At 36.3% G+C, this 23,372-nt stretch overlaps 2 protein-coding genes across 4 annotated transcripts; both read left to right on the plus strand.

Moving 5' to 3' along the window:
* The first annotated feature begins 3,362 nt into the window (after window positions 1–3,362).
* Window positions 3,363–7,185, plus strand: LOC127521382 (lysosome-associated membrane glycoprotein 3). Of its 3 annotated transcripts, none has more exons than XM_051910605.1 (6): window positions 3,363–3,540; window positions 3,817–4,001; window positions 5,494–5,613; window positions 5,713–5,785; window positions 6,605–6,775; window positions 6,928–7,185. In XM_051910605.1, exons 1-6 carry the CDS (start codon window positions 3,480–3,482, stop codon window positions 7,065–7,067), a joined length of 750 nt encoding a protein of 249 aa, XP_051766565.1. In that variant the 5' UTR covers window positions 3,363–3,479; the 3' UTR covers window positions 7,068–7,185. The 3 variants fall into 3 exon arrangements, with proteins under 3 accessions (XP_051766565.1, XP_051766564.1, XP_051766566.1); XM_051910604.1 differs by having other exon boundaries at window positions 3,375–3,540; window positions 3,775–4,001; XM_051910606.1 differs by having other exon boundaries at window positions 3,384–3,540; window positions 3,820–4,001.
* A 1,229-nt stretch (window positions 7,186–8,414) lies between these two features.
* Window positions 8,415–23,124, plus strand: mccc1 (methylcrotonyl-CoA carboxylase subunit). The gene is made up of 19 exons (XM_051910268.1): window positions 8,415–8,696; window positions 9,196–9,239; window positions 9,334–9,467; window positions 11,026–11,121; window positions 11,224–11,345; window positions 12,230–12,377; window positions 12,460–12,581; window positions 12,666–12,777; window positions 12,904–12,985; window positions 14,328–14,455; window positions 14,662–14,845; window positions 15,727–15,836; window positions 19,138–19,354; window positions 19,522–19,608; window positions 21,501–21,550; window positions 21,715–21,852; window positions 21,941–22,048; window positions 22,350–22,421; window positions 22,494–23,124. Exons 1-19 carry the CDS (start codon window positions 8,641–8,643, stop codon window positions 22,614–22,616), a joined length of 2,133 nt encoding a protein of 710 aa, XP_051766228.1. The 5' UTR covers window positions 8,415–8,640; the 3' UTR covers window positions 22,617–23,124.
* The last annotated feature ends 248 nt before the right edge of the window (window positions 23,125–23,372 follow it).

Below are 23,372 nucleotides of genomic sequence, written 5' to 3' on the forward strand. Positions count from 1 at the left end.
ATGTGAGACGTGCAGTAGGGCTGCACGATGTATCGTTTTAGCATGCAATGCATAGGGACCGTAGTTGATCCGTACAGGCCAGCTGCCCCACAGTTCGAAACGCATGTGATTCTCGGATTAATTGCAATGTTCACCCATCATAGAGTGAACGTTTATCATTTTCACATGTTTTACAAGAAGTTTAAACATTTAAATGGGACCTATTATGCTATTATACAAGATGTAAAATAAGTCTCTGATGTCCCCAGAGTGTGTATGTGAAGTTTTAGCTCAAAATACCCCACAGATAATTTTTTTATGGCATGTTAAAATTGCCACTTTTTGGGGGTGAAACAGCAAAAACGTGCCATTTCAGTGTGGGTCCCTTTAAAAGCAAATAAGCTGCTGCAAGAGGGCGAAGCTTCAAGAGCTCTTTTGTCAGGAGTCAGTCAGGACGCACTATAATGTCAAAAACTGCGAATATATGCTGCATGGAGATAGAACAGGTTAGTTTAATTACGGTTATAACTAATATTGTCTTCTTGTTTTTATCCACTATATTAGTACAAGCATGTTTACCGATGAGATTTATAACGTTTATTGTACTTCACACAAAATATGAAGCGACTGTTTTCACTCTAGAAAATCTCTGTAAGAGCTTAATAAAACAGTGCAAGTGTGCATTAAAATATTATCCATAAACTCTCTCTCTCTCTCTCTCTCTCTCTCGCATTATCATCAACATACATAGAGAAGTACACAGAAACACTCATTACAACTAACAACAGTAAATAAATATATAAAGACCTTATGCCTTTTCAGGTGTACAACTATGTACAACTGGCTGTGAACTCGCACATGGCGGTTCTATGATAAATGTTATGGCAGTTTCTGTCAACATTCGTGGGCGGGGCCTGTGGCTAATGTGACGTCACATTGCCAGGAACCTGCAAACAGCTTGTTCTGAGACACTGCTTATGATTTATGAGGATTAAAAAAAGTATAGTTGGAGTGGTTGGATTTTTATCATTATAGGGTGGTTGTGTACACACACATTGCCAACACACATTTATGTCCAAACACCATGCAAATGTGAATTTTGCATAATAGGTCACACGAATACTGAATTTTGTTCTCTTTCGTGTCTGAACGGACGGTTTTGAACGGACACATACACATAATGTCAAAATACCTGTCTCGGCGAGTATCCCCGTAAACACAGTCGCTTATGGCTTACGTGAACATAAACAATTGTGAAAGAAATCAGATGTTTATCGGTATATTGGATCCGTGTGTTCACTATTAAAATGACAGCAGCCTAACATATTGTTACAACACAGAAGGGTATGAGACACAGGAATACGGTAAGAGGTGTTTATTGAACAACCAGATGTAGCAACAGTGAAACTGGTGAGTATCAGGTGAATCTTCGGGTGTATGGTGAAAGTAGATGAATGATACTGTCCTTTTTGTTGCAGAGATGGTGGGCAGTCGAATGGCAGATGATGTGAAGCAGAGAGGATCCTGAAGCGCACACACACGAAGACGAAGCACACAGGGGGAGAACGGGACACACGCTGGAAACAGGTAAGTAGTTTGCTGGAGTCCTTAAGGTTAGCATGAGGGTAAGTCTTAATGCAAACGAGACCGGACGGTGACTGTGTGTGTGTGTGAGCCCTTTATACTACTGGTGATGGTTGTGCTGATGAGGTGCAGGTGTGTGTGATTAGTACTCTGGTGAGGGAGTGCGCTGTGATTGGGTGATGGTGGAGCCTGGCGTGTCTGTGACACATATACCCGCAGCAGTTATTAATGTTAATCAACAAGAGACAACAACAAAGAGAAAGTCACTTTTGTAGCTTTAACAATGATTAATGGGTAACACTTTACAATAAGTTTCATCAGTTAAACATTAGTAAATGTATTAACTAACATAACCATGAGCAAAACATTTGTTACTGAATAATCTACATTAACATTAGTTAGTGAAAATACAGTTGTTCATTGTTTGTTCATTTTAGTTCACAGTGCATTAACTAATGTTAACAAGATTAACAACATTAACAAAGATTAATAAATGCTGTATAAGTGCAGTTCATTATTAATTCATGTTAACTAATGAACCTTATTGTAAAGTGTTACCGATTAATGATATTTAATTTATACTGTGAAGACTATGTGGTGTCATTTTACATTTGAATATTCAATTTCTGTACCTGAATACTGTTAAACTTACCTGAAAAACATAAAGCATTTGTATCTTTGTTCTGTTGTATTTAACTATGCCTTTTTTTCTATGCAGATTCACTCCCCTACAAAATCACTCCAATCATTCTAGAATGATTCATTCTTTCCAAATAGAGCTATTCAAGTCATCTGGTGAAATTGTTTTCATATTGCAATATATATCGCAGAAAAACTAAATAGTATTTAATTTTTTTTTTTTACTTTAAGCACCACAAAAAAATCTTTTAATTCAGAAATTGAAAACATGTTCATCATAAAGATGTATTCAAGTCATTTTTTAATTATTTGCATTTGTAATATATATTTTAGTAATAATCTTGACAAAGTAGTTTCACATCATTCATCCATAAATGTAGTGATTATTGGTAAGATAATGTCATCCACATTTTTCTAATTATACTACAACATGGATTGCACCTGCACATTTTCAACATTTTCGAAAATGTTTAAAATAAAAAACACAAGAAACTCGAACACAAAAAAGGGCAAAAAATGAACAACCACCAAAAGTGGGAAGGGAAGTAAAAAAGTGAACAGAGCAAAGTGTGAACAGACGTGTCTAAACGATCTGCTCATTGTTCACACCTTAGAAAATTCAAAAAAACACAAACACAAAACAGTTGTATCTCCTGTTTCCATAGACTCATAATGTGCTGTGTTTAAGAAATGTTCTTATTTTGTCTGGGTTTTTCAATTAGTTGCAGATAAACATGTTTGAACACAGTTAATAAAGTTGTTGTTAGTTGTGATGACGATGCTGTTGAAGATTTGAAATGCTTCAACTTGTTTGAATGAAAAGTTTTTGGTAATTGAAAGAAAAACTCCATTTTTAATTGTCTTAATGAAACGTGAGTGGTGCTTGCTGTTACATTGAACCTTTTGAGGCATTAAATGCATTTTGCTCAAACAAAAAAACATGAGTGACAAAATGACCTAAATTTTGGGTCAGACTCCAAAACTGGCACCAGGAGTGTCCAGACCAACTCTGCAACTGTGCTACTACTTTTTAATCACAGTTGTCCATAGGTTGCCTAAAAATTACATTTTAAAATAAAACTACTACCAATATAGAGTTATTACTCATTTCATCACTTGGTTTACTAATTGTGGGCTTGGCTAAAATGCTTCCTGATGTCAGACAATTGCTGACAGTGTCGAAGCATAAGTGTCCTCCTTCACAATCATGCATGCATTAGTTTAACACTGATTCCATAACAGCAACTGCTCTGCTACCCAAGAACCACTTTTTCAGAATGACTCACACACGCTGCCCCATCGCTCTGTTTCTTATGCTGTCTTCTCTGCATTGGCTGGGTGAGTAGATTTGCCTTTTCATTTAAATCAGAAATAAACTATTCTACAAACTTCTGATTTACAATGAGAAAATTCAACTTTTAGAAAGCAAGTTGTAGCCTAATTGTTCAGAAAGCAGCACAAAGCAACACAGAGATCATTTAAAAGCATAGCTGCTTCTGATGCCTCTATGTTGGTTAACACTTCTTCACAAAGTGGTGCTTTTTTAAGCCCCCCGTTGCTTTGTGCTTACAGGAAGTTCTCTAGCCTCAAACCCTCTTGGCCTTTCAATTTCAGTAGCTTCCAAAGATGAAGTACCTGCCATCAACAGTAAAGATGCTCTCATTACTAATCTGTCCAAGAGACCCGTCCTTCAGCCCAAAGAAACTGTGCCACTTCAGTCCACGTACACCCTCAAGAAACAAGGAAAAGTGTGTGTGCGGAGCACTTTGGGAGTGGAGTTTGTGGTGACAGAGAACAAAGTAAGCTTGTTATTCTCTCAGCACTTTTATTCGACTTCTCAGCATATTGTTACAAGGGGTGAGAACTCACTTGGTTTACCACCAACATTGGCCAACGACTCACTGCACTGTCAGAAAAAAAGGTGCAAAAAGTGTTTTGGGTACAACAGCTTTGCACTGAGCAGTTTCCTTAAGAGTACACCTTTGTACCTTAAGATATGAATATGCACCATTTGGGAGTAGATAAATCAACAAGCTAATGGTACCAATATTATAACACTGTGAGGTTGAGCGCTAATATTACAAAACAAATCAAGTCCGTCTGATATATTTTACATTGTCAGTTTTACGTCAGGAGAGCCCAATAAGCCTATAAAATGAAAAACTTTTTATTCCTTTAGTGAGTAATCCCTTGTGAAATATAAAGGCGCTTAATTGTATTGAATGTGCACTTGTAGTTGTACTTGTACTTTGAAACTTAAAAATACATTAAAAAATATTGATAAAATAAAAGGCCACTTAAGTTTACTTAAGAAGACACACTTTCATGACTATGTTTCTGAACACACTTAAGTACACTTAAAAGTTAACATTGTAATAATGTTAAATTAAATTTTTTATTTTAAAGTAACGTACGCTTATAATAAGTACATTTGATTTGATGTGTTGACTAACATACTAAAGCACATGTAAAGTACTGGATTATAACTGATTACATTATACAGTTGATTATAATTTTAACTGTAGTGTGTTCAATCAATATTATAAATTATATAATAGATATATTATATATTACAAGTTAATATATATTAAATGTACTAAATTGCAACATCACAGTGCATTAGCTAATGTTAACAAGATTTTAATAATGTATTAGTAAATGTTGAAATTAACATTAATAAAGATTAATAAATGCTGTAGAAGTGCAGTTCATTATTAGTTCATGTTAACTAATGAACCTTATTGTAAATTGTTACCGTATATTCTTTTAAAGTATATTATTTGTGTAATAATTACTGATTTTAAAAGTGTGCTAAAGTGTACTTCTTTTTCATGAGATATACCTTTTGAATGAACATAATTTTGGGATATTATTAATCAACTTAAAATAACTGATAATTATTAATAAATATTAAACTTTTTACTACTCAGGACAAGAGCTTGAAAATGGTCATTGCTTACATTTATTTAAGTCAACTATAGTGTTTGTTCATGTGAAAGTTGAACATGAAAATCTAAACTGCCAGTTTTGGGGTCACTCCTTATAATCTCTTCGCTAACATAGCCAGTGGGTCAAATTTCACTATTTTCAACCAATATATTTTTCATTATGTCCATGCATTCAGTAAACTCAAAAAGTACAATGTCAAAAACATGACTGCATGTGAATTCCAGTCAGTCAAACCAAATTTAGGTGTCTTGATCTTTAGATCCCAATGGTTTTGATATTGTTCATTTTGTAGGATTTTGATTTACAGCTTCCAGTAATCATATTGCTTAACTTGTATTCCAGAAGAAATATTATTTCAACATTAATCCCAGCTCAACACGAGCCACGGGATACTGTGGGAACCAGAAGACTGTTCTCTCATTGGAATTTGATGGTGGACATCTGGAGTTCACTTTCATTAAGGTACCTACAGTATTATCTGTATGCATTCATGACACGTTTCTCTTGAGGTAAAATATGCATTTAAAATTAACGTCGTTCAATATTTCACCACACTTCCAGGAAGGTGATGTCTCCTATGTGAAGACTATCAAAGGTCTTCTGCAACCTGCTCCCACTTGTAAAAATTGCCAGAGTAAGTATAAATTACACTGATGGAAAACATCAGGAAGAATATGACCCTGTGATATACTGTAAGGACCCATTTACACGACACTGTTTTCCAATAAAAATGGAAAACTTTTTATTAGGGCTGTCAATAGATGAAATTTTAATCAATAAATCATGCACTTAATGTGAAATTAAACATACACCATTTATCTTTATAACACATAAGAGTACGTTTACATGACAATAATGTACTAATAACGGGAAAGTTTTTCCTTTGCATTTTCTGCGTATAGATGACAACGTAGTCAAAACGATCCCTGTTCACAAGGATCAGTGAAAACGACTAAAAATGCTGTATTGTTCATGCCAGGCCAGTAGGTGTCGATGTCAGTTTGTAAATAATAATAATAAAAAAAAAAAACACTACGTGTCTATAGACATTTTTAGGCCCCCAAAACACGGTTGTCATGTAAATGAATTTACATTTTTAGTTGAAAATGGTGTTTGTGTAAACGACCCCTATGAGTGAATAATTACGTTTCACCTTACAGAAACAAGATTTTTCGCAGTATGGTAATAAGAATTTGGTAAAAATTGTGCTTAATTTTCATGAAAATGTCACATTGTAAATAAATAATTTAGGCCATTATTGGCTTCAGTTCGTTCTTTTGATTTTGGGATGAAATGTGACTCAGGTACGTTTTCGTCTGTTACCATAAGGTTAATCAATGTTGTTTTAGGAGAACTTGTGTTTTTTTTTGTTTTTTTTTTAAGCCATTTTCTGATTACCACTTTATGATAACCACTATTCTGATTAGCAGCATTTTCCAAATTTAATTCACAGACAAAACCTATGTTGGAGTTATGGATCATGAAAAGCTCTTCAAAGCAAAAAATGGCCTAAGCTTCCAATGCAACTCTGAGACGAAACTGATATTGGCAGACTACTTCAGAATTAAACTGGTTCTACTGCAGATTCAAGCCTTTGGCCTGGTTAATGGAGAGTTTGGAAAAGGTAAATATATTTCACATGGTGTAGACAGACTGTAGACTATAGAGATGCTACTTATAACTAAAACAAACAAACAAATGATTAAAATGTGATCTATTTTATTGTATTAACTTGTTTACCTAAGAATAACATGATTTATCCTGACTTAATTTCAGAGGTTGAGTGCTGGGAGGATTACAACAAACGGATGATCCCGATTATTCTGGGGGCCGTGGCTGTAGCCATTTGCCTCATAGCAATTTTGACGTATGTGCTTGTCCGAGAGCGCCGTGGCCGAGGCTATGAACAACTCTGAGACTCTAGATATGTACTGTGGAGATAAATCAAGAGATTTCATTGTTTTACATTGTGTGGATATTGCTTTACAATTTTAAATGATTTCAGTAAACAATTAAAATACCAGTAATATGAAATACTGTTGTTAATGTGTTCATTGTAATGCAAAAGTAACTTTTTATGGACTAACATCGTTCTGATGTCTGAAGATTTTGGGCGATGACAAATTGTGTATATTAATGGGGAAGTGCATGTGAATATAAAACGGTCTTTGTAAAATGCTGATTAATTTGTTACTGATCAAATTAGTGTTAGATTGCTGAGACAGAATATAGAGCAGATGTTGTTAATATTATAATGTTAATAATGTTGCTTAATTATGAAGCCCACACAGCAACATAGTGTCGGGCCAGATCCGGGCCACACTATGCTGCTGTCTGGGAAAATAATTGACTGAATTACAGAATGTATACCAGTAGCTATTTTCAACAACCCTTGTTGAAAGTGATAAGATTCTGACAACACATATATCTGACAACACAACATGTCCTTTTGTGTGTTCTGCCAACTTTGTCTTTGGCTTTTTCATAGGTAAGACCTCAAGGCTTGTGTCTATAGAATATTTAAATATACTTTACCCAAACGTAGCCTTATATTTCATAGATGTCGGGACGGATTTCGCAGGAAACTGCATACTGGTCCATGCGTGTCACATAATTTCCGTACACAAAGAAAAGTAGCACCGGCTCTGGATCTAGAAAACAAGGTTAACTTACCGTCACATACACCCTGAACTGGCTGTAGCCTATAAGTTTATTTTTAGTTTAGCCATTTTGATTCTACATTTCACATGCAAGGTATGTATCTTAATGTATTTTTTATTATAGAAATACATTATATAGAAAAATTATGATGTGTGACTATATATATATATATATATATGATAGAAATATAATAAAGTAAAAAATATATATATATAATTAGATATTATATTAGTGCTTTATTGTATGGAAAATAATCAATATTTATTTTATTTTACTTTAATTTTATTATATATAATATTGTGCAAAATCTGTCACGCTCACTGGAGATTCATTAGGGCAAGCAGATTATGTTCAGAGAGTAAGTTGTTATGGCTATTTACATACCCTAAAAGTTACCTCAGTTTTTGGAACTGAAGGTTAAGGTTATCCGCTTACTGTCTTTGAGTAAACTTACCAAGGTACGTCGCATAACCTGCATCACCCACTGGTGTAATTCTTCTTGTCTTGATTCACTTCATATCCCATAATACCTACACACATACGTCAGTCCCCGCCTCCAATCTCTCTTTTCGGATTGGCTGCTGGAAGTACGGTAAGATAAAGAGGACAAACTTAATGGGTTCGCTATTGCAGCGGCTACACGTAGTACCACTTATATGATCGTTTTAATGACATTTCACACGTATTAGTTAAACAGAGTATAATTGTTTGGCAATAATCTATGAATGTTATGATAATGGAGCTGTAAAATCTATGAAATATATTAAATTAATGCGCTATTTTAGGGCAGGAGTCGAGTAGTTACACTTGTATGCTAACGCAGTGATCATGGCTGCAGTGTTTCTGAAAACTCATGTCAACAGAGCTTTAAACAAACGTCTTCTGTAAGTTACAAGCTACTTTATTATATAATTTAAATGACAAATATAGGTGTTCATCAAAGTTGGCTGTCTAAATCGTTTCAGAGCTGCATCAGTCGAGCTGTCAGATATGACATTCAAACTTTAAAGTAGCACATTTCTCTTTTATTTAAACTAATGCATTTGGACCTTTGAGTTATATTGCAAAAGACATCTTTTTAAATTCTGATGTAAAGTCGTAACTTGGGGCAGAAAACGTTTCATTGTTCATAAATGAGTATTTTGTGCAAGGTGACTGAAGATGAGCTCAGCGTAGTGAACAGTTATTTATGTATGTGTGCGAAGTTTTGCTGTGTTATTGAGCATCTTTCAGTGATATGCCTGGTTTTACATTACACGGAGAGGTCACCTCTGTAGATGTGTTTGCCCTTGACAGCAGCACACTGACTCCATTCAAACTATTTATTTACTAAACAAATCCAGTGCTGCCCTGTGCTCAGATCTCATGCTCTCTTGACTGTAGGGCACTGATCTGGACCAATGGATCCATCAGACATGCCTCTGTGGGTAAGACCTGTCATGACTTTTCATGATTTTTTTTAGGGGGATGTTATAATTATTATTTACACCCATGCTTATAATGTGTTGTTAATGTGTACAGGCAGGATTGAGAAAGTTCTCATTGCTAACAGAGGAGAGATAGCGTGCCGGGTGATGCGGACAGCGAAGAAGATGGGAGTTCGCTCTGTCGCTGTGTACAGCGATCCAGACAGACATTCCATGCATGTGGCCATGGTGAGGGAAACACTGCTAACTATACCCACGAATAGACATATTTGATAATTATTTGGTAGGCAGATAGGCAGATGTATATGAATGACACTATTAATTTTTTTCCAAAAATACATGAATGCAGTTCATGCATACATTGACTTGAATACACCTGTTCTGTGATGAATATGTTTTTAGTTTCTGAATTAAAATGTATTTTCCTGGGGGGCATAAATGCAAAAATGTCAGGGTGTGAAGAAGAAGCACACTTCAGCATACTTGTCAGATATGTCAGTGACATTGTTTTGTCTCAAGATGCACACCAGTAATGTGTTTTTCTAAGGCACATTTATAAAAGCTAAGGCCTAATCCTGGCTTAATCTAAGCCCTGTCTGTGAAACCAGGCCATATTGTCTTTGAAATATGGTTAAAGTGTACTGCTGAATGTACTGACAAGCATTTATGATAAACTATATTTCCATTGAAACTTGTGTGCACATTCAGTACAATTAAGTGCACTTCTTTTTCACAAGGGGCTACAGCTGTTGATATCAAAATGAAAAAAAAAAAAAAAATAATAATAATAAAATAAATAAATATTAGTTTTCTTTTCAAGAATTTTATTAATCAGTTTGGATTATTATTTAAGTTTTATAATTATTATTATTTCTTAGAAAAAAACTGCTCACTGCTTAAGAAAATATGGTATTACTTTTTACATTAGGGTTACACCACATGATATTTTTTTTAATAAATCATTAAAGTTGAAACATTTACTGAAAATGGTATATTTTTTTCAAAACCATATTGAACCAGCAAAACAAGAGAGAACCAACAAAATATTAATAACTGATTATGTTGTAGTCAATAGGAGTGTTTTGTTTTTCTAGGCATTTTTATTGCATAGTAAAATAAAACCTGTAGCTGTAGTTTTTGCCTTTTTTGCCAAATAATTTTTGTCAGACAAAGACCTTAACCAAGTTTAATGTTTTGTTCTTCCCTCATATTCAAAATATATCAAATATTTTCCTCATGTTTTGATGGTTTAATCCAAATTGTAGGGTCATTAAAAATGAATAATCCCTCCGGAGATCGTTTTTTGCCACTGCTGTAAATATTATTTAAACTGTATTTTAAAAAGATTTTTTTTTTTTTTTTTTTTAAATCATGAACTCTCTTATTTGTCATTGACCAAAATATGCAGTTGGTCATATACTGTAGACAGGCAGATAGATGGATGGATGATAGTTAATATAATATAGTTACAGTAAATTAAAGTTTTTTTTAATGTTTTGAAAGAAGTCTCTTCTGCTCAACAAGGCTGTATTTATTTGATGAAAAATACAGTAAAAACAGTGATATTGTGAAATATTATTACAATTCAAAATAGCTGTTTTCTATGTGAATATATTGTAAAATTCCTGTGATCAAAGCTGAATTTTCAGCATCATTACTCCAGTCTTCAGTGTCACATGATCCTTCAGAAATCATTCAAAAACATTAAATAACCTTAAATTTCCCAAACCTTTGACAGATACTGTATATTACATTGACAGTTGTCACATTCTGTCTGTAACACTAGGCGGATGAAGCGTATCATATTGGACCGGCAGCGTCTCAGCAGAGTTACCTGTGCATGGACAAGATTCTGGATGTGGCCAAGAAATCCTCTGCACAGGTGTGCTAACGTAAATATGTTTTTTTGAACAAGAGGTCTGATTTTTTTACTATGTATATATATTTTTTGATAATCTCTCTTTTTTATTGATGTTTTGGTAAGGCGGTCCATCCTGGATATGGTTTCCTGTCGGAAAATACAGAGTTTGCTGAACTGTGCAAACAAGAAGGCATCATCTTCATCGGCCCACCTTCATCAGCCATTCGGGACATGGGAATCAAAAGGTAGAGTTATCTTGATCATAAGTCATAAGAACATTTGCAAAAACATGTTGTTATTTGTCTGTAGAATAATACCCTAGCAAAGCTTAAGAAACCACACTTGTGAAAAATAAGTGCACTTAATTGTATTGAATGTGTACTTCTAATGTACTTCAAATCTTAAAAGTATATTTTTTTAAAAACTGTATTTGCAGATAATATAATATTAATGAAATAAAAGGCTAATTAAGTATACTTAAAGAGAGTACACTTTCACGACTGTTTCCAAACATATTAAGTACACTTTTAAAAAGTGCAATCCAAAGAAATGTTTTACATTTCAAATCATTGTTTTAATAATCTTTTTTCATTCTTTAATGACTTACTTAATGTACTAGTATTTACATACTAAGGCACATGTAAATTAGTTGATTATGATTTTAACTGTTGTGTAATACAACTATATTTGAATACATGACATACTGTACAAGTTTCAATAGAAATGACATTAAAATATATTTTATGCTTCTCAGTACATTCAGCAGTACACTTTAATCATATTTCAAAGACAATATAGAAGTAATTATTAAATTATATTTTAAGATGATGTACTGAAGTCCTGCTTAAGTGGGTCAAAAAACATTAAAGTTCAGCTAATTGCGTTTAATATTAATTTAAACTATAATACATTTTACTTAAGTATGTTCTTTTAAGGTATATTATTTCTATAATGAGTACTGTTTTTAAAAGTATGCTAAAGTGTACTTATATTTCACAAGGGCAATTCCCTAGTATCTGTTTGCTTTACATTTTTTTTTTTTTCCAGCAAATCTTTTCTAAACAACATTAAAGTGTCTTTCTTTCTTATTTATGTTGCAAAAATACATATTTGTTTGTTTTTGTTTTAGCACATCTAAACACATTATGTCAGCTGCCGGCGTGCCCATCATTGAGGGTTACCATGGAGAGGACCAATCAGATGAGAGACTTCAGAGTGAGGCAGCAAGGATTGGCTACCCTGTGATGATCAAAGCGGTTCGTGGTGGCGGCGGAAAGGTCAGTTGTGTTTTCATGGAATGATTCTGTAATATTATGCTTATTAGAAATCACTCTGCTTTATTTGCATCGATTCACACAGGGAATGCGAATCGCACTCTCAGAAGCAGAATTCCACGAACAGCTGGAATCCGCTCGGAGAGAAGCGCGCAAGTCCTTCAATGACGACGTCATGCTGATAGAGAAGTTTGTGGAAAACCCCAGGTCTGGTTGGTTTATCAGGTTCAGTACGCACACATTGTTTGATGTAGATGATGTGATACATGAGTGTTTGTGTTGTTGCATTAGACATGTGGAGGTGCAGGTGTTTGGAGACCAGTACGGTGATGCTGTCTATCTGTTTGAGAGAGACTGTAGTGTACAGAGACGACACCAGAAGATCATAGAGGAAGCTCCAGGGGTAAAAGTGACAACGATTCACTCATTCAGCATCTTTTGCTTTGTGATGAAGTTTGCTCCTATATGGATATGATATGTGCTTGTGTTAATAAAACTGACCTGACTTGATTTGTGCGTGTGACTACAGCCAGGCATCAGTCCTGAGGTCAGGCGGAAACTCGGAGAGGCCGCAGTGCGGGCAGCTAAAGCAGTCAACTATGTTGGAGCAGGTGATGATAATGCCATGTGACCTCCGTGATGTGTTTCAGCTGATGACGGCATTAGTATGATGACAATATATATACAACCATTCAAAAGTTTGGGGTCAATTTTATTTTTTTTAAGAAATTCATACTTTTATTCAGCAAGGACGCATTAAATCGATCTAAAGTGACAATAAAGACATTTATAATCTTACAAATGATTTTATTTTAAATGCTGTTTTATTGACCATTATATTCATCAAAATATCCTGAAAACAAAAATCATGGTTTCCACAAAAATGAAGCAGCACTGTTTTCAGCAACAACTGTTTTCAACTTATAATAATCAGAAATGTTTCTTGAGCATCAAATCATCATATTAGAATGATTTCTGAAGAAACATGTGACACTGAAGACTGGAGTAATGATGATTTATTCACAGGAATAAATTACAGTTTACAATATATTCACATAGAAAACAGCTATAATAATTCACAACATTACAGTTTTTACTGTACTTTTGATCAAATATATGCAGCCTTGGTGAACATATATTAAAAAAATATTTTAAAAAATCTTATCGACCCCAAATGGTAGTTTATATTGTCAAATAAATAGTTTTTATATTGCCAATTTTATATATATTTGATGATGTTTGATTAAATCAATTAGTTTGATAATAAAATGCTTATACTGTCTGATATTACTTTAGTAAAATATAATTATTTAAAGAGGACCTATTATGTTTTTTTTACATGTTCAACTTTCTTGAGTGTGTAATGTTGCTGTTTGCGCATGAAAAAGCTCTGCAAAGATACAAAGTCACTCCAAAGGGATTTATTCTCTATATCAGTGCACACTGTTTCTGAAATCCCTGAAACGCCTCCATTGTAGTCTTGAGTTTTCTTCCAGGAATAAACACGTCACAATATTCCTCATTTAAATAATTCCCACCCAAGGCATACACAAAATAAAGGGGCGGGGCCTGGTTGAGTTAGTAGTTGAAACTCACGGTTATGGTAAGGGGCGGGACATTTCCCAAACATGCTCGAAGCTCTTGACCAATCACAACACACTGGTCCAGCTGACCAATCAGAGCACATTGTGCTTTTCAAAAATAGGGGCTTCATAGAGACAGAAACTAAACTGTGTTACTGACAGACTGGGAAGAGAGGAGCTGCAAGACTAATGTCAAATATGGAAAAAAAATAACATTCAAGCATGAAAACGTATTTTAGTTAAACCAAGACTTAATATGGCCTCTTTAAAGGGAATAAATAGTTTTATTCACCATTAAGAATAATTTTCCAGTCAACAACAAACAGTGAATGAGTCAATAATGGCAGAATTTTAATTTTTGCCTGAACAGGAACCGTGGAATTCATCATGGACGCGCAGCACAATTTCTACTTCATGGAGATGAACACGCGTCTGCAGGTGGAACATCCTGTCTCAGAGATGATCACAGGAACAGACCTGGTGGAGTGGCAACTGCGTGTAAGTCATGAGCACGTGGACTTTACTAATTTAGTACTGCCCTTCAGAAGCTACTCAAGATATTGACATTACACAATGCAGTCATTTGCAGATTTGTCCACAAGGGGTCACAATGAACCCGATTTCTTTACATCTTTGTGGCTTCAAATAAATTTTCACTCAATTTAGATTGAGGATTTCTGTCATGCTGTGTTTTTGTCCATTAGGTAGCAGCGGGGGAGAAGTTGCCCCTCACACAGGAGCAGATCGTGTTGCGGGGTCATTCTTTTGAAGCCAGAATATATGCTGAAGACCCCAATAATAACTTTCTTCCTGGAGCGGGGCCACTGCTACACCTGTCCACTCCGCAGGGTGATCAGTGTACACGGATAGAGACGGGGGTTCGAGAAGGTGCTTTACATTTCATTCAACCTCATATTACATAGAGTCAAAGTCTAAATGTATTCAAATGTTTTTTGCTTTTGTAATTTAAAGGGTTAGTTCACCCAAAAATGAAAATTCTGTCATTACTCACCATCATGTCTTTCCACACCTGTAAGTCTTTTGTTCATCTTCAGAACACAAATTAAGATCTTTTTGATGAAATCAGAGAGCTTTCTGTCCCTCCGTAGACAACTACGCAACTGACACTTTGACTCTTCAAAAAGTTGATAAAGAGATTGTAAAACTAATCCACGAGTCGGCAATCTGTCTAGAGCATACGAAAGCGTCTCGCCTATAATAAACCCATTCAATGTATCTGCATCGGACGCATTTTTGACATGACGTGCCACAACGGTTTAAGGCACATCGAAGTAAATGATACAAACTGGTACATTTGTCTTTCTGAAAAGGTGCATAATGATGTTGTATTGAAGCGTCCATTGTAGCATATAGCATCCCGTTTGCTTTGACGTATTCATGACCTGTTTAAACTTTGAAGGTCTAAATGCTGTGAACTTTGGCTTGCACTTCTGTAACCGAAGCTGAATGTCTTTTCCCTCGTGAGGCATCAGTCATGGTCCCACAGCAGCTAAACACCCTCTGGCTCCACCTGCTACAGTAGTCACGCCCCCAACTCTCAGCCTGCTACAGTATTAGTACATAATCCAGAATTACACTCCTGGACAATGATGTGTTGCACACGATAATACTTAAGTACTTAATAAATGCTTAAGTAAATAATAAGTGCTCATATTTATTCTTATTAAAGTTATTTTTAGATAAAGATTATGTCATTCATGAATTAGTATTGGTTGGTAACTTCTGTATGTCTGTTCATAATGTCTAAGGTGATGAAGTGTCTGCCCATTATGACCCCATGATCGCTAAACTGGTGGTTTGGGGAGAAGATCGCTCAGCCGCTCTGAAAAGACTCAGATACTGTCTACGACAATACAATGTAAGCACACATTCTCATCCACAAGCACTGGTATTTTAGTCCCTTTAAGTATCTATTTTATTTCAAGTAACGAATATGTTTTTTATGGTTTTTGTTAACCCTGTTCAAAAGTTCATAAGGTAAGGCAAAATTTCACCAGCAAAAAAGGTCCATTGTTCATCGTCAGTACTGCAGCAATACAGATACAGAAGCTTCCTGTTGGTCAGAGCAGCTAATTTGCGTTGCGCAAGGAACTTTCTAGCTTTTGCCCAAATCTTCCAATAGCGTGGATTCCTATTAAACGACTGGATTTTGCCCGCAAAATTTCGCAGAGCAACAGTAAATGTGGTTGCACCTGTACTTCTATATATTTGGGTGTAATGCAGTGGATCATTGTTATGTGTATTTTATTTCCCAATTATTACACAGCTCTCTGAAATACTTGATTCTGTTTGGTTAGTCGCTACATTCTGAGGTGTGTTATTTCCCGTTTACAACCGTTGTCGATAGCAACGCTGAATAACATACCGGCCATCTGGGTATCTGAAGCCTGAGTGTCTTCAATGTCCCTCAAATCACACTGTGGACTCACTCTGCTGCCATCTTGCATCTGTTATATTTATCAACTGTATTGAAAATGTGTCAAATTATTTACTTGCATAGGAAGTAGCCGTGTAATAAGCAGGATAATGTACATCCAGTTGGTTGTTATCGCAAGGCAAACCCATTCAGGGTGATACAAGACCTGTTCTGATCACCCTGTCAGTTTATTCTGTGATGATAACTGACAGGATGTACACTGATGAGCCATAACATTATGACCAGTCACAGGTGAACCGAATATCGTTGATCATCTAACAAGGTGACCACCAACAACACATATTAAGGTCTGGGTAGATTAGAAGGTAAGCAAACAATCAGTTCTCATAATCAATGTGTTGGATGAGCAACTTTGACAAGGGCCAAATTGTTATGACAAGGCAACTGGGTCAAAGTATCTCTAAAACGGCAAGGCTAGTAGTTTGCTCCCGGTCAGCAGTGGTGAGAATTTCCCAACAGTGGTCCGAGGAGGGACAAACCACAAACCGGCAACAGGGTGTGAGCATCGCTGCATGACAGCAACAGAGGCTATCCCGTCTGGTCCGAGCCAAGAGAAGGTCTACTGGCACAAGTCACACAAAATTTGAATAATGGTTATGGGAGGAATGTCTCACAACATAGTGTAGAACAATCAGAGTGCCTATGATGACCCCTGTCCACCATTGAAAGCGCCTACAATGGGCACACGAGCGTCGGAACTGGAACTTGAAGCAGTGGAAGAACGTTGCCTGGTTCAATGAGTCCTGTTTTCTTTTAAATCCTGTGGACAGTCATGTACGTGTGCGGCGTTTACCCAGGGAAGTGATGGCACCAGGATGCACTGTGGGATGACGACAAGCCAGTAGAGGGAGTGCGATGCTCTGGGCAATGTTCTGCTGGGAAACCTTGGGTCCGGCCATTCATGTGGACGTAAATTTGACACGTGCCACCTACCTAAACATTGCTGCAGACCACCCCCTTCATGACAATGGTGTTCCCTGGTGGCTGTAGCCTTTCAGCAGGATAATGTGCCCTGCCACACTGCACACATTTTTCAGGAATGGTTTGAGGAACATGATGGCCTCTAAGTTGCCCAGATCTCAATCCAACTGATCATCCGTGGGATGTGCTAGACCAACAAGTTTGATCCACAGTGGCTCCACCTCACAACGTACAGGACCTGAAGGATCTGCTGCTACCAGATACCACAGGACACCTTCAGGGGTCTTGTAGAGTGCATTTCTCGGCAGGTTGACGCTGGTTTGGCAGCATGCAGAGGACCAACAAAATATTAGGCAGGTGGTCATAATGTTTTGGCTCATCGGTGTACATTATACCATACATATAGTTCTATATATGAGAACTATTCTAACCATCAACTACCAAGACATTTAAAAACAACAGTACTGCGCAACTGAATTAGATTTCCTTCACTATATATATTAGTGTTATATGTATATATGACGCGTTAACGCATGCAATAATTTTTTTTCCAGTTTAACGCATTAAAAATATTAACGCAATTAACGCAGCATCCGTTTTTTTCTGTCATCCTTTGGCTAGCATTACAATATTTGATCACGCTCTTATTCATGCAAATGCTTTTAAACCATTTAAACGCGCCAAAAGAGAAAAGGAGAACCTGTCACTGTCCTGTCACACACACGACGCACAGAAAGACGCGCGGCATCGTGCACATGGACGGCGCGCCAGAATCGAGTTCTCTGTCAAGCTTGAACGAACAATAACACGCACAATAATGCCAAAAATATCCGTTTTGTCGAGTATACTCATAAGAGCAGCCTTGAATGAGTTAAATAAAGTTAAATAAAGTCTTAAAACGAAAGCAAAGAGCTGTGAGAAAGTGGGACGCGTGTGAGATCTGCGTCATGTGCAGCAGCGGCAGCTCTTAAAGTGACAGCATCCACTGTCACGTAAGATGACGAAAGAACAAAGGTAACAGAGAAAATTACTCGCTGCTCTTGACTAAATAACTTTTGTAGCTTTAATAATGATTATCTATATTTAACTTAGTCTATAAATTATGCAGTGCAGACTTTTTGGTATCTTTATTCAATTTCTGTATTTTTCCTATCTGTTAGACCGGTAGGAAAGGCACAGGTAAATATGACATTTATTATGGGTTTATGTGAGGATTGTTCTAAGTTCACTTAAATTAAAAGTTGTTATTTTTGAAGCCTAATAAATGTAACAAATGATATAGCTTTCAGTTACACTGTAAAGTTGAATGGCTATAATTCATGTTTAAAATTGGGGAAAAAATCAATTTCATCGAGACATCAGTAGCTGTAGGCTGTTAGTATCAGTGATACTGGCCTTCATTCATAAAAAGATGCCATTAAGCAAGTATTTAAAATATACTGTCTTCATGTTGTTTTTTTTATGTTTTAATTTGGAGATTAACTGAAATTATTACATTATAAAATATATTAAAAACGTATAAAAACTTGTGTTTTTAATTGCGATTAATTGCAGAAAAAAATTGTGATTAATCGAGTTATTTTTTTTTTATCGATTGACAGCACTAATTATATATATGTATATGAATTTCCCATGTTTTTCCCATGTGATCACATGGATTTTACATGGGAACTGCTCCAAAACCACGTTCCCCATGTGCGAAGTATGTTTTTCACATGTGTTCCACATTTTTTGGCATGTAAAAATCATGTGGGTTTTTTTTTTCCTGTAAAAGTTTGTTTAACAAGTGTACATTTGACAGATTGTGGGTCTCAACACCAACATCGACTTCTTACTGAGTCTTTCGGGGCATCCAGAGTTCGAGGCAGGAAACGTTCACACCAGTTTCATCCCACAGCACTACGATCAGCTGTTCCCAGCAGCTCAGAGGCCGTCTGGTGAGGTGCTTTGTCAGGCCGCTCTGGGTCTGCTGCTCCGAGAAAAACAGCATACAGAGAAATACAGGAACCAGTCCAGTGGTGAGAATGCAAATTTAGTTCGCAGTATTTAAGATCATGAGAAACAATTTCAGTCAAGTGTGTCTAAATTTTGACTGCTGGTATGAGATGATTAGGTGTTCATTAATGTTGTTGGTACAGTATGTACGAAGCTTGTTTGAGATGTTAACCTAAGCTTCCTCTTCCAGACATGTATTCACCGTTTGCCTCCAGTAACGGGAAACGACTCAATGTCCTGCACTGCAGGAATTTGACACTGCAGCTAGGGGACAACAGTGAGTGTTCATGCTCTAATAAACACACACATAACAACTGCAGAGCCGCAATGCTTGTCTGAACCAGTGAACGTTTGACTCTGAATGATCACTTCAGGAGTCACACCTGACAAACCTACAGGAACAGCATCCTTATATATTTTGCATTATAGAGCTGCTCTTGTAGATTTTTATAGGATGAACACATTCAGTAATTAAGTCTGAATCTGTCCTATATTGCTATCATAATTATTTCTATATTAATTATGCAATTATGTACATGTTCAAATCTGCATATTTGAATAATTACCGCATGACAGGGTTTGAAAAGTAATCAGTCCCCTGATTTAATACTTCGTAGAGCCACCTTTTGCTTTAATTACACCAATTAATCTTTTTGGATGTGTCTGTACTAGCTTTGCACACCTAGATTGGGGAATATTTGCCTATTCTTCCTTGCAGAATTGCTCAAGTTCAGTCAAATTCTGTGGTGAGCGGCAATGGACTGCTCTCTTCAAGTCCATCCACAGATTTTCTATTGAATTTAAGTCAGGGCTCTGACTTCAGGCCACTCAAGGACATTCACCTTCCTATCCTTAAGCCATTGCATTGTTCGTTTGGTGGTATGTTTAGGATCATTGTCTTGTTGGAAGGTGAATGACCTGCCCATCCTCAGCTGTTTAGCAAAGGAACGCAGGTTTTCCTCAAGAATTTGAATGCACTTTTCCCTCCAATCCTGACCAGTTGCCCCGCTGAAGAGAAACACTCCCACAACTTAATGCTGTCTACACCATGCTTCACAGTAGGTATGGTGTGTTTTGGGTGGTGTGCTGTGTTTGCTTTTCACCAAATACAGTATAGTGCTTGGAGTTCAGTCCAAAAAGATTAATTTTGGTCACATCAGACCATAGCAACTTTTGCCAGATGCCATTAGAGTTTTCTAGGTCTGTTTTTTTTATTTTTTTTTTTATAGTGCAAGCGAGACTGAGTGTGGCACTTTTTCAGGAAATGCTTCTTTCTTTCAGCACTATGTTTGGCGACCACCACCCCACCCACCAACACCACCCAAAACACACCATACTTAACTGTGAAGCATGACGGTGGCAGCATTATGTTGTGGGGGTGTTCCTCTTCAGCGGGGGTGAATGTATTTGAGTGGCCAAGTCAGAGCCCTGACCTAAATCCAATAGAAAATTCTGCAAGGAAGAATATTCCCCAATCTAGGTGTGCAAAGCTAGTACACATCTGTTTTTCATTAAAATAAAATAAAATAAATAAATAAATTCAGAACTGCTGCTTTTTCTTTCATTACTTTGATGTTGTAAGGAAAAAGTTTGGAAATAAAGAAGTGAAATATATTTCATTTAAAGAAAAAAAGGCCAAAACAATTGAGCATGTTTTTTTTTTTTTTTTTTGCATTTAATTTTTCTGACAATTATACACTTTTCCCCTAAACATTCTTTATTGTAATGCAAAAAAAAAAAAAAAAAAAATCCATTTTGATTTCTGTAATACATTACTGATGATTCTTAATATCGTAATAAAGCACCATATTTTGACTGTATATCGTATATTTATATGTATAGTTAATGTTTATAAAATATTAGATTCAGTATAAAGGCACTACAATAGATATTACTGTAATATATAGTAACACATACTTCACAGTTTAAAACTTTTGTGTGCGTGTTACAGTTTTATGAATGACGAATTAAAACCTGGAGAGAAAATATGCATAATTATCATAAAAATAATGCCACAATGCAAAAAATACTAATTACTAATACTAAAGTCTTGCTTTTCTTTAAGAAAAATATAATTTCTTTAGGGGTGAAATATGACCTGGACATTTCCTTTGTTTCTGTCAGATTCACCTAGATGAGATTTTACTAATTTTATTATTTCTTTTGCAGAAGTGCCATTATCTGTGACATACAATCCAGATGGGACATACAGTATGGAGGTAAATTATGTTGTTAGACTGTGAAATGTTGGATGCACATCTGCATTGCCAAATCAAAAGTTTAGTAGGGTTGTTTGAGAGATTTTAGTCTCAGTCAGAACAATGACTGTCATGCACTAAATATAACTTTTCACAAAGGTCTCTGGGTCATTTTTGGTTGTTAGACTGGAGGTCAGGTGTTCCAGGTATCAGGGGAGCTGCAGCTGGAGGGTGACGTGACCTACCTGTGGTGCTCTGTGAATGGAGTTCTGTCCCGACCCAAACTAGTCATTCTGGACAACACTGTACACATCTTTTCTATGGTGGGTTTCTTTCACCCTTTAAATTACGCTCAGCTTTCATGTCAAGACTATTGAGCATCTTTTGTGTTTTGTTTTTGTTCTCTTTTAGGAGGGAAGTGCTCAGGTGGATGTGCCTGTGCCCAAGTTCCTGGTTGGTGTTAGTGGCTCCAGTGCACAGGGTGGCGCTGTTGCACCCATGACGGGCACTATTGAAAAGGTATTTAAGGCAGCTGTTGTTGACTTCCAGTTTGTGTACTGTACATCCTCTATAGTATGCCAGACTAGATTAGTGTGTCAAGAACAATAGAATACTAAAAATGTGTTAAAAGGGTCACATCTACAGATAAAATAGTAAGACCTCCAAAACAAAATTAGAAACCTTTAAAATAGCATAATAGGGGCACTTTAGTCTATTTGGAAGCCAAACTGTAACTCCATCTGGTTTCAGTCAGATTTACAGAATAGAGTGTTTGTGTGCCTGTTACTGCATGTGAAACTTACCTTTGCTTTGTTTGTAGGTACTAGTCAAGGCTGGAGACTCGGTCCAGAAAGGAGATCCCTTAATGGTGATGATTGCCATGAAAATGGAGGTGAGGCCCCGTCACTTTCTCATTCAGTGCACTTTGTAGTCCATATTACAACGGTCCTTCTTTTTCTTGCAGCATACCATCCGTGCACCCAAAGCAGGTGTCATCAAGAGGGTGTTCTTCAAAGAGGGCTCACAGGCGAATCGTCACGCAGCTTTGGTAGAGATGGAGGAAGAGGAAGGAGCTGAGGCAGAGTAAACCTAGAGCAACGTCACAGACAGATGGCTGGAAATTCTAAACTTGGACAAGTTGCTGCTCACTAAAAGGTCTTGAAGCACTACAAATTAGTTTGGATCTTTATGAGATTTAAAAAGCAAAATAGAAACTTTCTTGCTTATCTAAAAACACAGAGATCTTGTTACCTGTAGCTTTCTTAGTGTGGAATTCAGTCCCTAATAACTTATTGTTTCTGTGGTTCCTTGGTTCTTTTGTACCATGTTATCATTTTTTAATGGATAAAGAACAACTTTTGGATGACTGCGGACTGGCTTACCATCTCCCTATCAACAAAACCAATCCACTCATGTTGCTGCCAATCCCTTACTTGTCGAATATTATAGCATACTTGTGAAGCATTATCATCATTGATGTTTGTCATTTGTGGTGAATAAGGTGCCTTGATGTTGGTTTGATTACTGAAGGAAATGTCTAGAATCGGTATCTCAGAACCTTTTTTAACCTTCATCATTAAAGGCTTTGTTTTCTATTAAGTCTCTTCTTCACTTCTAATTAACTTAAAGGGGGCATATGATGCTATTTTAAAAGTTTATTTGGTGTATTAAAATGGGTTAACGTGCTTTAAATGTTCAAAAACCATTTTTCACATACTGTATGTTATTGCAGCTCCTGAATTCCTAGTCTGTCTGAAAACTCACTGATTTCTGCAAAGCCTCAAGCCTGTCGGAAATGTAACACTCCTTACCATAATTGCAAGCATCAGATTCCAAGGAGTCT

Source organism: Ctenopharyngodon idella, chromosome 10, assembly GCF_019924925.1.
Source record: "Ctenopharyngodon idella isolate HZGC_01 chromosome 10, HZGC01, whole genome shotgun sequence".
NCBI lineage: Eukaryota > Metazoa > Chordata > Actinopteri > Cypriniformes > Xenocyprididae > Ctenopharyngodon > Ctenopharyngodon idella.

Bases quoted from the DNA above. Each gene is read 5' to 3' on its own strand.
- LOC127521382 (XM_051910604.1), top strand. From the start codon at position 3,480: ATGACTCACACACGCTGCCCCATCGCTCTGTTTCTTATGCTGTCTTCT. The intron at 5,614-5,712 runs GTACCTACAGTA...CCACACTTCCAG, and splicing joins TGGAGTTCACTTTCATTAAG to GAAGGTGATGTCTCCTATGT. The intron at 6,776-6,927 runs GTAAATATATTT...ACTTAATTTCAG, and splicing joins TAATGGAGAGTTTGGAAAAG to AGGTTGAGTGCTGGGAGGAT.
- mccc1 (XM_051910268.1), top strand. From the start codon at position 8,641: ATGGCTGCAGTGTTTCTGAAAACTCATGTCAACAGAGCTTTAAACAAA. The intron at 9,240-9,333 runs GTAAGACCTGTC...TAATGTGTACAG, and splicing joins CATCAGACATGCCTCTGTGG to GCAGGATTGAGAAAGTTCTC. The intron at 11,346-12,229 runs GTAGAGTTATCT...TTTTTGTTTTAG, and splicing joins CGGGACATGGGAATCAAAAG to CACATCTAAACACATTATGT.